General features: G+C 36.2%; 2 protein-coding genes across 3 annotated transcripts; both read right to left on the bottom strand.

The window, feature by feature from the left end:
- Positions 1-267: 267 nt before the first annotated feature.
- On the bottom strand, positions 268-15,335 carry LOC114133249 (tetraspanin-1-like). Its single transcript, XM_027998991.1, has 7 exons — positions 15,189-15,335; positions 14,426-14,482; positions 14,164-14,283; positions 14,012-14,086; positions 13,333-13,419; positions 13,115-13,256; positions 268-278 (listed from the first exon to the last, which is right to left on the bottom strand). The coding sequence occupies exons 1-6, from the start codon at positions 15,246-15,248 to the stop codon at positions 13,164-13,166; spliced, it is 492 nt and encodes a 163-aa protein (XP_027854792.1). The 5' UTR covers positions 15,249-15,335; the 3' UTR covers positions 268-278; positions 13,115-13,163.
- On the bottom strand, positions 3,305-12,503 carry LOC114133246 (23 kDa integral membrane protein-like). Of its 2 annotated transcripts, XM_027998987.1 has the most exons (9): positions 12,367-12,503; positions 6,353-6,431; positions 5,574-5,630; positions 5,199-5,318; positions 5,036-5,110; positions 4,146-4,235; positions 3,838-3,939; positions 3,718-3,750; positions 3,305-3,631 (listed from the first exon to the last, which is right to left on the bottom strand). In XM_027998987.1, the coding sequence occupies exons 2-9, from the start codon at positions 6,410-6,412 to the stop codon at positions 3,413-3,415; spliced, it is 756 nt and encodes a 251-aa protein (XP_027854788.1). In that variant the 5' UTR covers positions 6,413-6,431; positions 12,367-12,503; the 3' UTR covers positions 3,305-3,412. The 2 variants fall into 2 exon arrangements, with proteins under 2 accessions (XP_027854788.1, XP_027854789.1); XM_027998988.1 differs by lacking the exons at positions 5,574-5,630; positions 12,367-12,503 and having other exon boundaries at positions 6,353-6,534.
- Positions 15,336-16,745: the final 1,410 nt, after the last annotated feature.

Raw genomic sequence — 16,745 nt, 5'->3', positions numbered from 1 at the left:
GAGTCACTAAGCTTTATTCTTTTTAAACCCTTGCTATTTGATCAGTTTGATTTTAGAAGGGGAACAATGATATTTTTTATATAACAGAAACATAAAATTTACTCTTTTTACATCTTTAAGATGACTAAAACAAGACTCACTGTGTATGCTGAGGGCGATGAGTTCAGCCAAAAGTAAAACATTCAGGATTCCCAAACAGACAGCCGCACGGAGGCAGAGCCTCTCTTTGGAGCTGCTTGAACCTTAACAAAAACCTCAACCTTAACAAAAACCTCAACCTTAGCAAAATTGAATTCAATACACGCTAAATTTCTCTGAAACTTCGTTCTTACCTGTGTGATTAGATGCAGTTTGTCCAACAGGTTCCATATTGACGTAAATTTCCTCCATCGCTTCAGACTCTGTGCTGGCTTTAAACATTGACTATAAAATCCACAGCAGTAGTGGAACTAAGTGGAAAACTGTGGAAAAGAGATGAGATGTCTGGTGTTCAACAAAACACAAGGTAGACGTATTTTACAGATAACAACCAAATAAAGAAATTCATGAACGCAGACTCAGTATTAGTTTCTTAAATATCTTACACAACATAAAATTCTTGAAGGTTTCAATAGTTTCATAAGTTCATATTTGCTGATTCGGTTCTGTATCAATGAATATTTATTTATCCTTTTTCTTTGTTTTCCTTCAGCTTGGTTAATCCTACTCATAATAAACACATTACACTTTTCCATGGGTGAAAACATAATTGACTCTTTCCATCTTTAAGATGACACAAAATTAAAAATAGCTTTAAATCACGGATATAAGGATGAAAAAATACATCCAATGTTGTGATGTTCTTGCTTCATCTTGCTCCTGCGGATGGCTGTGTCCAAAAATATTTCCTAAAGGCTAATAAATTATTGGAGCAGATGACTGGTTCCCTCCTTGGTCGTATGGGCCCAACAGTTTTACAGGTCTCGTTCTGTCCTGATAACTAGTCACAGCCTTGCTCTCGGTAAAAACAACTATCATCTTTGTATTTTACTTTCTAAATCCTCTTTTAACCCTGTTTCTTGTCCACTAGCAGAAACACTTACATTAAGAAACCACAGGTGTTGAACTGAAATCCTCCTTTAGTCCAGAAAATGTAAAATCCCTGAATTGCATTATTACAAAACTTCTATAACCGTTGGATCGAATAATTATGGAATTGTACGTATTTATTCATATTTTAAGGATATGTACTTTTAGAACTGCCATCTAGTAAAAACAAGCTGCATGAGCCGGCTAGTACTGTCTAAACTCAGTCACCATATCTTCTAAAACAGCCATGAGGCAGATCAACAGTTTGACAAACAGTTTGCTTTGTGAAGCACCGCCTCGCTGGGAGGGAATCAAAACGCTAACATGCCAATCAGGTGCAAGTTGGGCGGGTTAAAGTAAGAGAAACCCGATACTGCATTCAGAGCACGATGAAGAGCAGCAAGCAAAATATCAGAGTTCAGGAGATACAAGATAGAAGATTTGACTGAATCAAGACATTGCCCAGTAGTTCAGACTGGGAAGCTAACTGGCACATTGCTAGCTAAGTATGTGGAGCAGGAAAATAGACCGTATTTACTTTAATTTATGCAAACCAATTGCCTCAAAAAGATTCAATTACTGCAACATATAAAAGACAAGTGTAGTTACACCGTGTGATTTTGGCAAACAATATTTTTAAACTCATCCAAAATATTATTCTCCGTAAAACTTCTTTTATTTTCTGCTTTCAGCAGCAGCAGCAATATATTTGCTACATAGATTATAGATTCATGGTCTCATTATTTGACATGGTTGTTCTGTTCAAAACCTTTTGGTTTGCTTGAGCAGAAATGGTGTAGCGTCTGGGCATGTTAAAATGTTCAACTTTTACCAGCCAAAATCCTCATTACTTTCAAATAGTTCACTTTTTATTTTATTTTACTTGTTGCATGGACTCAACTTAAATAGATTAACTTATAAAGCTTTTTTTTATATATCCAAATGTTCCTGCCACTTGTTTAAGATGAGTACAAACAACAAGTCGATGATAATTAAGTGATGTTCGCTTGAACTTTTTTTAAGTCTAATGTTTTATTTTACAGTGAGGAAGGCCGAAGTCTAGCTTTAGCAAATGGCTGAAGGCGTCTGATCCGCTTCAAACTCAGTACCTGTTTGCTCCAAGGCAAAACTTTGGTAAGGTTAAATTTAGTGGCTAAAGAAAGTCAGACGGTTTATTCTCCAATGTGAGAAAATCCCTTGAGGTTGTCAAGTTTCTTGTTTGATCAGATCTTGTTAGTCAGTATGATTACTGACTTAACGGTTGATTCTTTTGTATCTAGATGCAATGTAATCATTCAATTCACAATTGAAGTTTTATTATGGGGATGCAGCAGATTAAATATTTCATAGTATATTTCACTGATTCCTTTCATACAGTCTAAACTCCCTGAAAAAAAAGACCTTTCAGAGAAATATAATTTTGATTGCTTTGAGTTTAATGATATTTTACTTAATCTGACTGATATGATCTTCTTTAGCGCATACTGATGCTTCACATTGATCATTTATAAGCTTATCAATCACAAGAGATGTACGGTCTGTTAGTGAACAGACAGCATCAAGGAACAAAAGCTTCAGATCATTTTTAAGGTAACAAAACAATTCACCATTTTGTGAGCAACTCTTGGAGCATGATTGTGTAGTGAGTATGTTTAATTTTTATTTTTAGGTAAAGTGTACCAATAGCAAACTTGGTCAATGTTATTATAAGCTAGTTGTCAGAAGATGTAAGTAAGTCTCGGTGAGAGGGAGTATTTAACAAAACACACAAATTCACTGATTTAATTGTTGGTTGATAGCCGGCATATATTTGAATTTGTGCAACAAACACCAAAAGTGCAAAAACAAAAAGAGCTAGGAGGAGGGTCTTAGTGCTGTCAATCATCCTCATGTACTCGCTGCTAAATGAGCTAATGGCAGAGAAACAACTTGTTACAGGAAACCCATTTATCTGCCGTCTTCGGTGGCTACGCTAACTAGCTTTAGCATTCATGTCAGGCTATGTTGTGGTGAACCACCTGTAGCTTAGCAAAGAGCTAGCAGGAGGGGGTTAGCACGAGAGCGCTAATCTCCACATGTTCAATTCAAACATGGTAACAGCTGGTGTAGAATTTGGATTTTACATTAAAATGGCCTAAAAACCTTTTTTTTCCTAATTTTTCTTCAAGACTAGAGTTGGATTGTTTTTAATCCATCATTTCTCCAAAACAAAAACATATCCACATGCTTGGTGTTCAGTTATTTATTAGCTTTATTTAAGGCTACCTATTTACAGCTGCTAAGGAGTACTCTAGCTCCCAAAGAAGAAATAATTACAGTGGTAATTGTTGACAGAGATGCAATTTTAATTTTCACAATGAAAGTGAAGAAATTTAGGACCAAAACTTTTTTGTCTCCCTTCTCCAGGATTAAATGATTTGTGTTGCTGTGCAGTGAAGATTGTTTGTAGATGATGACAGAGAATATGATCGGAACTTACAGCAACAAAAGCGAATCCAAAAATGATGCATAAGCCAATCTTTACGGCATATTCAACATAATCCCCAACAATTTCACCACAGGACTGGAAACAGAAAGTTGAGAGTAAGTTAAGGGTTGCACCCTGGAGATCTGACAAAATGGTGAAGTGAAATTTGCTTGACTGAATACCTTGGAGTAGACAGATGAAGGTCCAATGGATCCCTGTGAGAAAACGACATGTTCAAAGATTTGTAGATAATTAGTTTATTCTTTGACAGAAGATTAATTTTTAAACCTTTGTTATCTCACCTGTGGGTTGTATTTACATTCTTCATATGAAGGTGTGCAGCGACAGGATTTAGGGACGTCTGAACCCCAGTCCTCCACGCCAGACCATCCACAACAGTGAAGCTGCAACACAAGACTTTAAAATTAGGAGAGTTGTTGGGTTTTTATACATTGCATCAATACAGTACAGATTCTGAAACAAAAGAATTGCCGATGCTTTAATTTTAATATAATTATTTGTCCATCACTAACATGCATACTGTCTTTTATTAAAAAGGTTTGTCTGTGCTTCCTTTAAAACGCCACCAGAGGGAGCCCTTTAGTCTTACATGTTCCTGCAGGGTTTCAAGCAAATGTTTTTTCTCATTGTCTTTCAAGAACTCCTGGGCAACTTTAGGACCTCGAAGGTTTTCCATCTCCTAAACGTTAAGGAAGAACAATTAGATAAAACCAGACAAAACACATGCAAGATTAAAACAATTAGGAAATGTAATAATGGAGACTGCCTGTTCATTTTATGCCTCATTGTTTACATTTTTATAATTGTATCAGTTTCAATATTTGAGTTCAGCTGGCATGTGAAGGAGTAGTTGTTGCTTCTCCACTTAGGTTAATTAAACATAACTTATAAAAAAGAATATTAATAACAATCAAGCAGCAGAAAAAGTGGATTTCCCCTGGTGATCTATGAACACCCAGCTTATCTTTATGGGTTTACAATGGACCGTCATAGAAGCTGTTGTTTTTCCACAGGTGTGAGATCAGCACTTTGCTGGATGAAAAAGGCTAAAAGCGTAACAGCATTTCTACATCCACAAGAGATTTGATAAAATAGACCCCAGAAAACTGATGCCTGATTTTATTTACTGACAGGAAATGGGTTACATACCAGTAAGCCATAAATCTCTGCACTAGATTTCCCCATACAGGAAGAGATCTGGTTATTGTTCTATAGCAGAGATGCTAGCATTGCTTTGGTGTGGAGAGCTGTAGCGGCCATGTTCCAGGACTTGACAGAAAGAAATAAAAAGACTGATTTCATTGTAAGCTGGTTATTCTTTCAGTGACTGGATGCAGCAAACTGTGAGGTCTGTGTCAGACTGTTGACTGTGCTGAGTTAACGTCAGTAACCACTGACCTGCTCTACCAGCTGAGCCTGCAGCGCCCCAGACTGACCTGTTATCTTAACTCTGCACCACATCAACTTTTTAATAATCACCTGCTTTCTTAATACAACGACAGCAACTCCAAAGACTAGCATGAGGACCATTCCAAGCCCCATCAAAACTGCAAACTGCAAAGAAAACAATAAGAATAATTATTGAATTATTGATCAACTTAGAATTAGAACTTGTGTAAATTTTGTGAAATCTTGTACATACAAGTTTGAGGCCACATTTATTTTCGGTGCGTGCAGCGTGGCTCCCCAGCAAGGAGATCAGGAGGGTGATAACGGCAAACACCCAGAGCCACATTACGCTCGGAGCGTCAATCCCTTTCATCTGATCGAAGAGAGCAAAAACACAGGACTTACTGATTATTCTTTCAAGTTTTTCCAAGTTTATTTGTTTTCCAAAACTTTCTATTCTCCACTGCATTAAATTATTGGCGGCCTGAAATCGTTGCAGAGACTTTTTAACTCATCGTAGGATGTTTACGTCTCCAGGCTTCTCAGCAAGACAGCATTTCCTCAAAAGAAAGAAATCTGTGAAACATTAGTCCAAAATAAAGCACATTAAACTATGTTTGTGTTTTACCTTATAGTCACTGGGACTGATCCTTATTAATCCGTAGATCAACATGCCTCCCAAACACTAAAAAAAAGGAATGAACAGGTTTATTCAATAAAACCAAGAAAAATTTTCTATTCCTTCAGATTTACAAAAAATGATATTTTAACACTGAAGAAAATATAATAATTTTCTCTACTTGTCTCTACATTTGTCATTTCTACATTATAACACTAGAGGGCAACGCAGAGCTAAACTGAATGAAACTGGACATAAAAATATTTGATAATTGAAAAATAATCCAAATATTTAAACTACAGTCAAGATTAAAGTGACAGTTTAATGTGGACAAAAATGAAATGAATTGAAAAATGATTAATTTTTATCAAGGATCCGCAGTGACTCCTGCAATCTAGACTCAATTTAAAATGCACTGACATGAAAACAAATAATTAAATTTCTTATAACTAAATAAATAGTCACCGTTATGCAAAGAAAGAAACTAATTTAGTAGAATGCATCTTTCAGGTATCAGAAAAATGGGAAGGAAAGTTGAAAAATGAATAAAATCAAAGAACCACAAATATGTGTAACTATGAAATAAAAATAACAGGAAGTGAATATTTGTGTCAGTTTTATTTCTACTTTGCTCTCTCTTTTTAGTAGTTTTAAAAAATTACAAGTAAAAATCTAAATATCTAGTCATTTCTACCTACTGGCCTCATTAATTATTATATATTCTTTGTGCTTTGAAAAGAACAATAACTGAATTTTCTACATAAATAAAAAAAAATCATTTTACTTACTGCAAACAAGCAATTGAAGGAAATGAAAACAGCCTTCAGGCATCCATTAATTTTCCCCATTTTGTCTGTTTTCCTTTGACTAGACAGTTGAGAGACAGAGAGAAGTGAACTGTAGAGACGAAGGTGATTATGCTGCTGTGTCTGCAGACAATCTGATGAATGAGGGGAACCGTTTCAACACAGAGGGGAAAATCTGCAGCCAGTCAGCGAAACCCGTCAGTCACCAGAACGAGGAAGTTTCAAAACTAAACACATAAATAAATACATTTAACAAGACGAGGATTAACCTCACCGTATTAGTTTAGCATCTCATTTCCACTCTTCAAAATGTTTTTCAAGCAGTAGTTAAGAAATAATTTTTAATCACACAGAAGATGAGATTAAACAGGAAACATTTCCAGTTTACACAAGAAAAGCAGAAAACCGTTTTGTTTTCAATTGTTTTTTTATGCTTTTAAACTTCAGTTTTACCAGAAATCAAACCATTAAAATCTGCTTTGCTTCATACAAACTAAGGAAGAACGAAGGATTAGAGGAAAAACTGTTTCTAAACTTTTCCCACTGGTTGTTTTTGTTTTGTGATTATGAAGAAAAAAATGTTCTAATTTATATTTTACTACAAATTTCAATTTCCAAAATGTTCTTACCATACAATATATTTATTTTCATTAAAGCAATAAAACTCATCTTATTATTACTGAGTAGTTTTTTTCATGTGTTTTGGGTATTTTGACATTTTATCTTCGATGATGAGCTCCAGATGAAAATCCTCTTTGCCATCACCCTAATCTTTAGCTAAATCTTAATGCAGTGAGAACCAGGCAGTATCTGGCCTTTTGCCAGGAGAGGAAAGAAACCTTCTAAGAATAAAAGTTAAAATTCAAAAGTTAGTTCAATGTAAAGGTTATGATATGAAGGAACGGCTGAGAAAACGAGGAAAACTGCAGCGACGAACGCAGAAGAGAAACTAAACCTCTGCAGAGAATGTGACCACAGACAATAATACAGTTTATGAAAGTTATGAAAATAAAACTCAGAAACAAGAAATGATGACAGCAAACAGCAGAAAAAGATTAACAAAATACCAGAGGAACTCCGGTTTACACATGGAAACTGAAGCAACATTTAACAGAACAAAGCAGATATAAACATATAGTTATTCATTGTTATGATTGTTTTCCACATTTTGTTTAACCTGCTAATTTCTCTTTTCTTTTGTTGTAAAATTCTAAGGAGTCTAAGGAAAGTGAAAGTACTACAGGGACTTTGGACGGTAAAATATCTCATCACACCAAAACAAATAAACTCATCCACAGCAGACCCAGACTCACAGTCATTCACATATTAAATCAAAATGGTTGTTAGACGATGTAGTGCGACAGTCATTGGTACATAAAATGAGTCGTAAAGGAGAGAAACAACCGTCTTGTGGTAAACCAGTAGACGAGAGCAGCTGATTGGAGGAATTTGGAGGAAACCAGCAGCTGATTGCCGTTGGTTTTCACACATTTGTTCTGTCGGTAAAACCAACCAAACCACAAGATTAAGATCAAGTTTAAACTGGTTAAGAAGCTCATCAGCTAGAAGATCTGCCTGGGTAATCCAGAAATCTACAAAAAGTCAAGAAGTAGGAGCTGAGGAGGAATGTTGGCTATAGTGAGCTCAGCTGCAGGATTTATAAAAATGTCCTGCAGTAGAAACTCTTTCAGTGAGTTTTTAAAGGCCTTCTGTAACGTTGCCTGGTGGGGTTTGGGTTTTGGATGTTTTCACAGTAGACTCTGTTTGATTGAGGTCCAAAGTTGCTCCATTTGTTTAATTTCCAGCTGCTGTGATTCTCTTTCACACGGCACTGAGTCAAACAAACAGAACTCCTTGAAAAACCTGTCCCCCTCCTCACCTGTGGGGGCGCTGCACTAAGAACCACTGAAGGAAACGACACATTATACTTCTTCACAAAATGTAAACGGTAAAAATGTCTTGTGGTCTTTAGCCAAAGACTAAGGAGAAAACCTCCAACCGTTAAAATCTGATGCTGCTCCATGTTTGTTTTGGTTGCATTTACCCAGAATGCCACTTCCTGCTGGAGTGGTCTCCAGCTCATTTGGCATTCACATATTCATTCGAACCGCACCAGAGTTTACTTTAACTGACCTGAGACCGAGGTTTGTAGGCGAACCAGAGTTAGATTTTTATTCAGAGTTAAAATGAACCGGATCTCTAGGCAAACGGACTGGAGTCCAGTTAAAGTGACCCAAACAGGACAGGTGGGAATGAACTCAGTCTCTGGAACTGGAGCAATAGTTCACTTTGTCCATTTGTCTGGAACCTTCTGTTGCTGAAAAAAGATATGAGAAAAGATGTTGCACAACTGCACAGCAGTTATATATATATATATATATATATATATATTCATATACATATATGAATATATATATATATATCAGATGTGTTTTGCACAACATTTTTGTTATCTGATCTTTAACAAACCAAGTTAAAAAAGTTGCCAGATGTCAAACCAGATTTGTGACACTTGGGAACACAAAGTACCAGTTAGTATGAGACATATTTCAAAAGGTAATAATGGGTAACTAGTTGCTGCCCATTAAAACTATTTTTAATTAACTATGTAATATTTAATGTTTAATTGATGAATCGGTGACAGACTTTCTTTAAACAAACATGTTCTGAAAAGACTGAGTTTAAATTATTTTGGCGTCATGTTTATATGGTGTTATTATATATATATTCAAGAAAAACAGTTTTTTTAAAGAACTGGCAAGAAAAGAAACAATAAATGTCAATAAAATATGTTTTGTTGTCTCCAAATGTTTTCTCAGAGAGTTAAAAGCTGTAAACAGAAAAATTAACACTGACTTACATTCTACAGCAGAGCTGAACTATTTAAGGAAGATGTTTAATCATCTGAATGTGGTTTTCACAACAGTATCAAAAACTAAATCTACCAGCAGGCTGAGATGAAGAGAAGCATCGACTGCTCAGGCTAAAAACATCTCTTGCTGCAGCTGCACACTCAACTTCTGCACTTGGTCCAAGGTGCTAACAAAACCAATGCCCTAGTTCTGTGGTATCTACAACAGAAGCAGAGAATGCCACAGAGTTAAGAGAAAAGGACAGGCTGAGTTTCACGGAAAAAGGGTGTTAAGAAAGTCATGGTTAAGGAGGAACAACCAAAACACGTTGAAGGCAAACAAACTGGCTAAATACTCTTTTAAAACGGTAAAATTGCCAGGCACAACTTTGAGGTTTAAATCCATGAAGACTATAGGAGTCACACGATGGCGTAGAAATCCATTTGCTGCTTGTATTTGGGGTCTTTGGGCATCAATCATTTATAAAACTGAAGGTGAATTAAAGTTACCAAGAGACCAAGAGATTCAGTTCACCATCTCTATCACAAGCTACTCATCCTGCCGTCACTTAGGAGATGAAGATGGCTGTGCTACATCGGTCGAAGCAAAGTCTCACCACTTAACTTAATGCTAACTTGCTAGTAGCCATTTGGATTCTGGAAAATGAAGGAATTTGTCACAAGAAACAATTGGTATGGTAGACTATGAATGTTCAACCCAATTCAAGTTTTACACTTGCACTTGAAAATGGCTGCTAACAGTTGCACAATTTTACAACCGCACATCTTTGAAGCACATACAGTGAGAAACCAGCCAACCAAATGTGCTAGAGCTCCTCTTTGGTTGCTAGGCAACGGCACAGCGACTGTCTAATGCAGGGGTGGGCAATCCTGGTCCTCGAGGGCCGGTGTCCTGCAAATCTTAGAAATCTCCCTGGTCCAACACACTTGAATCCAATAACTGAATCACCTCCTAAGTGCAGTCAAGTTCTCCAGAGTCCTGCTAATGACCTCATTATTTGACTCAGGTGTGTTGAAGTAGAGATGCATCTAAAAGTTGCAGGAGACCGGCCCTCGAGGCCTGGAGTTGCCCACCCCTGGTCTAATGTGATTCCTTTTCTAGAGACCATGAAACTATAGCTTATTCCAAACACAAGGGCTGGGTGGGGTTTTTAAAATGTTTGGGCTGCTTTTAGAAGCAGCTGAGACAGAAAAGGAAGCAGAAAAATGTGAAAAATGTCAATTTGAGAGCAAATTTAGAATTTCAGGGTAACAACAAATGGATCAAGTTGTGCCAACGTTTCTAACAAAGTGGGTTTAAAGTGGATCCAAGTGCTGCGGTGGTGCAGGATGTTTGGAGGACCATAACACTGCCACAGGTTTTTATCTGCTGCTGTTGATGTGTTAAACACTCAGAAGAAATTTCTCACCATGGCTGCTTCTCGCTCTGACCTTTACAACTTCAGTTTGCTCTTAGGACTCCACAGCACTTCATCAACAAAACACAAATGAGCCATTTCATTCAAAATAAGCTAAACATAATTCTGGACAAGCTGCATGTTTCCTGGCTAAAGGGGAGGAAATGAGCCTCTTCAGTGAAAGTAAAGCAGCATCATAATGTTGTTAGTTTTAAATCCTTTGAAACAAAATGTGGAGGAAAAAACACGGTTCCAGTGTAACACTTTCAAAAGTCCCTTGTGGTTGGTGAAAGCAGGTCATGGGTGGAGGATCAGACTGCGGCTAACACCTGCAGCTCTGACAGTAAAACTACCACTGTTTGGCGTCAGAGACTCTCATTATATGTAAATGTTTTACTTTGAGTCGTGACAATTAGCACTTATTTTGTGGTTCAGCTGCGACAGATTATTAAAGTCTGGACTCTTATATAAAAGTATTTTGAGTCGTATTTCTTAAGCGTTTTAAATCCTCTGACAGACTGAAGCTGTTAGTGAACCATATAATGTTTCAAAGACATTAAAAAGGAAAAGTTCCTCTCATATTTTCAAGTCACTGATGGATTAAAAACATCCTTATTGGTTTTACCAATTTATTTAACAAGCATGAAATTCTTTGGTACTTTGTGATTTTTAGGTGTGAGGTTCCTCAAGGCTCTATCCTTGGCCTACTTTTATTTACAGTTACATTCAAAAGATTTTAATATTATTAAAAAGTTAATTTCTTTCAGAAAGTTAATTCACATAATGAAACATTCTTTAGATTGATTAAACACTTTTTTGGCTTCCTTTCTGCAAACTGCGATTATTTCCAGTTTAAAGTTAATGAAACATGACATTAAGCATACAGCATTACATCAGACATATAAAAAACATTTTAAATAAAGAAATGTGTGATTCTGTTTCAAGAAACGCTTTTAATTTGATGAGATGTATATTTTAATTCATATAAATGTACTAACTACTTGCACCATTTCTTACTAACACTCCTGACCAACTAAATAAATGTGTCGACACCAAATGCGTAGGTGAGTCAACATTTCCTACTGTTTTCGTTCGGAAAAACTGACAGTCGTTTGGGGTCTAAAATGTAGATCAGCTCAACTCAACGGGGAAAATTTCTGTCTTAAGTGAAGAAGTTTCTGTGTTTTATTCAGGCGGGAGTTTGGATCGGAGTTAATCGTTGATCCATCCTCGTCTTTCGCCACCTGGTGCTCAAAGATCGGATCAAGAGCAAGTCAGCAGCTGAACTTTCAACATTAAGACATTAAACTATCCCTTTAGCTTTACTCATGTCTCCATGATCAAACAGCTGAAATGTCTCCAAACACTGAAGGCCCAGAGTTTCAGTTTCATTTTTTTAAATATTTTTGCAAACTCCAGTCCTGACAAACATGCGAAGCTTCAACTTTTAACTAATTGACTGTCATCTAGTGAATCTCGAAGTGGGGAGCAGTCTGCTTATACAAAAACACAACCTGTTTACATATTTTCAGAAAATTTAAAGTAATGTTTTCCCATTTTTATTCACATAATAACGTTATACTTTATTACCAAAGATTGCTGCCACTGTTTGAAGAATATGTATAGTTTGTTACCGTCGGGGGTTCTCTTAAAAGTTCAAACTATTTTGTTGAAACAGGAACCAAATGTAGAAGCTGACAAACAAAAAACAAGGAAAACTTACTTACAAGTTTAAAATGAGGATGGCATAAAAACTGGAGGAGCGAAACAGAAAAATCCAGGAAGAAATATAAAATTCAGAACTGAGGAAAGGCTGGAGAGCGACACTGGATCCAGGTGAGTCTAATCTAAGGCTGAGTAACGAACAGAAAACCTGAGAAGGAAACTAATCAACAACCAACTGGGAGTTCAGCTAAGACTCAGAATGATTTACAGATGAAAATTTAAAAAGTCTCACATTTATACAACAGCATAAAACAAATGTCACAGAGGGAAGAAGACAAGAAATAAGTAAGAAATGAAACACAAAGGAATGATTCAGAGTAAAACCTTTATTGGCAATAATAAAGACCAGAAACACAAAGGAACAAAACAGAAAGAAAACTATGGACAAATACCCATAGTAATTTAATTTATAGATTTTGTTACAAATTTAGGAAAGTAGATTAAAAGAAAAAAAAAGACATTAAGTAAGTATGTGGAGGTTTGCTTTATTAGAAAACTTTATGTAACTGTTTTTGACAGGATGTGTTAAATGTCTGCAGCCTCAACCTGTGGTGAGTTTTAAAGTTTCATCTAAACCCAAAATCAAAATGTAGGAGAAAAAGGGAAGAAAAACTGAGAGCAGCTGTGGGAACATGAAGCTTGTGTGAAACGTTGAAAACTGATCACAAACAATCAGAATAAAATACAACATTTACGGTAACAACATGAGAAAATGTGGGATCATTTTTAGCACAGTCAGGTTTGCAAAACAATATTCTTCCATCATTCCATAAAACCCATCAAGACTCGACTTGATTGGTCAATACGTCCTCATTGCAATAGCTGGCGCTGCAGCGTTGTCGTGACGACTGATCTGATTAATCATGTTAGTGGAAATGATCAAACCCATCATCTGGAAGAACAAGTTGGTTAGAAGAGACAGGAGAACAAAAAGATGATGGTGGTAAAAGAATATGACCAAAACTTACAGCAACGAAAGCAAATCCAAAATTGACCCCAATGCTAATGTTGAAGAGAAGCTCGGCTTCACATTTCCCCTCAGCTTCACTGCAATACTGAAGAACAGAAGGTGAGTTATTAAGTTATAGGTTGCAGGTTGTGAATCCAGAGCAAGAACTGTTGTCATTACCGGAGATATCTGCATTGCTTTGGTGTGGAGTGCTTTAGTGAGGGTGTTCCTAAAAATCAACGTTTTGTGTTCTGACACTTGACAGAAACAAAGAGACTAATTTCATCGTTATTTAGTGATTGGATGCACCAAACAGTGTGGCCTGCAGCTGTCAGACTGTTTACTGTGGTCTGAGTTAACCAAACCGCAGTTTGCAGAACCACTGCAGGGGCAGGAGGGGCAGGAGGAGGGGCAGGAGCAGGGGCAGGGGCAGGAGCAGGAGCAGGAGCAGGGTCAGGGGCACAGGCAGGGGCAGGAGCAGGAGCAGGAGCAGGAGCAGGAGCAGGGGCACGGGCAGGGGCAGGAGCAGGAGCAGGAGCAGGGGCAGGAGCAGGAGCAGGGGTCCTGCAGTGGTCCTGCAGTGGTTCTGTTGGTTGAGCAGACACTGCTGATGCTCAACCAACAGAACCTGCAGCATCTCAGACGACCCGTTTGAACTCTGTCCATTTTCTGCACCACATGAACTTTTTAGTAATTACCTGTTTTTTTAAAACAATGGCAGCGACTCCAAAGATTAGCATGAGGACCAATCCGATCCCCATGAAAACTGCAAACTGCACAGAAAACAATATAAACTGTAAATCATTTATTTTAACTTAGCTTTGATTTGTGTGAATCATGCTGCACGTACAGCCGTGAGGCAGCATTTATTCTCAGTGCAAGCTCCGTGGCTCCCAAGCAAGGAGATCCCAACAACGCCAACGGCAAAAATCCAACCTGTGATCATGTTCAGGCTGCCCGTTCCTCCCATCTGATCCAAAACAGCAAAAACAAACGAGACAGCAAACTGATTATTACAGAACATCACCCACATCTATTTATCTCTCTGTGAACAGATACTATACCTGGTTCCCTTCTGAAATCATTTTTAACCAGAGTTGTGTTTGTTTTACCTGGTATCCGTTGGTCGCGATGCGTCCTAAACCGTACATCATCAAGGCCCCAAAACACTGAAGAATAAAGGAAAGTTTATTCAACAAATATATTCCTGTTATTTATATCATAAAATCACTGAAAGATGTTCACATAAAGATCATAATAGTCTCTATGAGTGAACGCAGGACGCAGGATTTGATCCACATCAGGTCCAAATAACCTGATTTCACATCTCAGAGCATAAATGGATCATTTTATGGTGGATTCTTAAATAAATACTTTTAAAATGCCTGTTTTCTCACATATTTGTAATTTCTGCATTAAAACACTAGAGAGCAAAATAAAACTAAAACCTCAACCAGAGGATACTGGACATAAAAAGATTTAATTAATGTAAAATTAATGTTAATCACCTTTAACTGCAGTCAAGATTAAATTAACAGTTTAATGATTAAAGTGGACAGAACTGATTAATTTGATCTAGAATCTACAGTAACAGTCTAAAAGGAATTTACATTAAAAACAAATAAATTTCTTAGAAATATTAACATGTGATTATTAACTAAACAAAATAACCACAAGTGAACAGTTTACTAGTTTTATTTCCAGTTACTGTTTTTTAAGCATTTTAAAAATTATTTTAAATGAAAAGTTAAATATTTTACCTGTTGGCCTCACAAAGTTTCTCTCGTTAAGAAACATTATAAAAACTTTAATTAACTTTGGAAAAAACATTTCCTCACAAATATGATCAATTACTTACAAAATTATTTTACTTACTGTAAACAAAGAATTGAAGATGATGAACAAAACTTTCAGGCATCCGTTAATTTTCCCCATACTTTCTGTTTTACTTTGACTAGACAGTTGGAAGGCAGAGAGAACAGAAGTGATGTTGAGTTTAAACCGTCTGCAGAGAAACGTTTCAGCTTTTAAAGCAAATGTGCAGCCAGTCAGTGAAATGAGGAAACATCAACAGGAAGCATAAAAAAACCGAATTTTTTTATCTTTCTCTGCTGTTTAACCTCTTGCTATTTTTGTTTTTCTATTACAAAAACATATTTTTCAGGTTCATTGTTTTATTTTTTATTGAAAATTCAAATGTCAGAACTGTAATCTTTTAACCTTCTTAATATTCAATATATTCTTTATTTTCATTTGCATTGAAGCAATAAAACATGTATTTTTGATGTGTTTTCTGGTATTTTGACAATTGATGTTAATCTTTATAAAGATTTAACTAAATAAATTGGCCTTTTGCTCTGAGCAAAGAGACTTTATAAGAATAAAAGTTCAAGTTCAAAGGTCAGTTCACACAACCTATAAACATTTGTTCTCCAAATATTCTTCTTTTATATTGGTAAAGCTCTAAAATATAATAAAATATATGATGTGCTGCTTCTAAATGTTTTCTCAAAGGGTTTAAAGCTGTAAAGAGCAAAATGAATATGAATTTCTTTCTCCAAACAGTGAAATGTGAAGTTCTGCACATGACCGTCTGTCTGAATGTGGATTCACATCAGCATCAAAAGCAAACATTTTGAGACACAGAGAGCGACACCGACCCCAAAACCTCTCTGGCTGCTGATGCAGTCACATTATTTCTGCACTTAGTTATTATTTATTATGGCCGTAACAAAACCGGTGACCTAAAGTTATGGTAGCTTCCAGGGAAGAAGTACGAAAAGTCAAATGTTCATGAGAAATTACTTTTTCACCTATTAACAGGAATAATATGAATTATTTCCCTTTTCATGGCTCAAAATAAAGCAATAACTGACTAATCTACTCAGAGATTAATCTAAAATTTGCTTCTTAGTTTTACTGAATCTGTTTTGTTTGAATAACAGAGATTAGATTGAATTATTGAATCATTTTTATGTGGGAGGTTTAGCATCTGCACCCTCTGCATCATTTATGGAGAATTACAGCACAGAGACGTTGGACTTTCTACAATTAAATTACAAAATAAACTCAAGTTTCCAGAAGCCAATCAATATAAAATCATAGTGAAGGAAAATAACTTCAGCTTTTGATAATTTATGATCAATAAATGCATTTCTTCCAATTATGTTTATGATATTCATGCTTGTTTGTTTGATGCCTCTCCAGATAAATGAGAACCTAAAACACTAAATTAAGTAAATTAATATTGTTTGGCTCTATGTAATAAATACAACTCTGATTTATTATTTATTTTTCACACATAGATGCAATCATTCGCAGATGTATTCACCAGACTCAGAGGAATATGATCTGAAAAGAACTTTAAGAAGCAATGAAAACATTTTTTCTTTGTGTGAATCTCTTACATAAGAAACCACAATAATTTTGAAA

This window comes from Xiphophorus couchianus, chromosome 18 (genome assembly GCF_001444195.1).
Source record: "Xiphophorus couchianus chromosome 18, X_couchianus-1.0, whole genome shotgun sequence".
NCBI lineage: Eukaryota > Metazoa > Chordata > Actinopteri > Cyprinodontiformes > Poeciliidae > Xiphophorus > Xiphophorus couchianus.
Note: the sequence above shows the minus strand (reverse complement) of the source record. Positions and strands in the feature narration are given on the sequence as shown.

What these genes read in the sequence shown, in the direction of transcription:
- LOC114133246 (XM_027998987.1), bottom strand. Translation starts at nt 6,412, where the DNA reads ATGGGGAAAATTAATGGATGCCTGAAGGCTGTTTTCATTTCCTTCAAT. An exon ending in TCAGTCCCAGTGACTATAAG is followed by an intron (nt 5,319 to 5,573) that starts GTAAAACACAAA and finishes CTCTTCGATCAG; the next exon opens with ATGAAAGGGATTGACGCTCC. An exon ending in ATAAATGTGGCCTCAAACTT is followed by an intron (nt 5,111 to 5,198) that starts GTATGTACAAGA and finishes TTTTCTTTGCAG; the next exon opens with TTTGCAGTTTTGATGGGGCT.
- LOC114133249 (XM_027998991.1), bottom strand. Translation starts at nt 15,248, where the DNA reads ATGGGGAAAATTAACGGATGCCTGAAAGTTTTGTTCATCATCTTCAAT. An exon ending in TCTTCAATTCTTTGTTTACA is followed by an intron (nt 14,483 to 15,188) that starts GTAAGTAAAATA and finishes TTTATTCTTCAG; the next exon opens with TGTTTTGGGGCCTTGATGAT. An exon ending in CCATTGTTTTAAAAAAACAG is followed by an intron (nt 13,420 to 14,011) that starts GTAATTACTAAA and finishes TCTGTTCTTCAG; the next exon opens with TATTGCAGTGAAGCTGAGGG.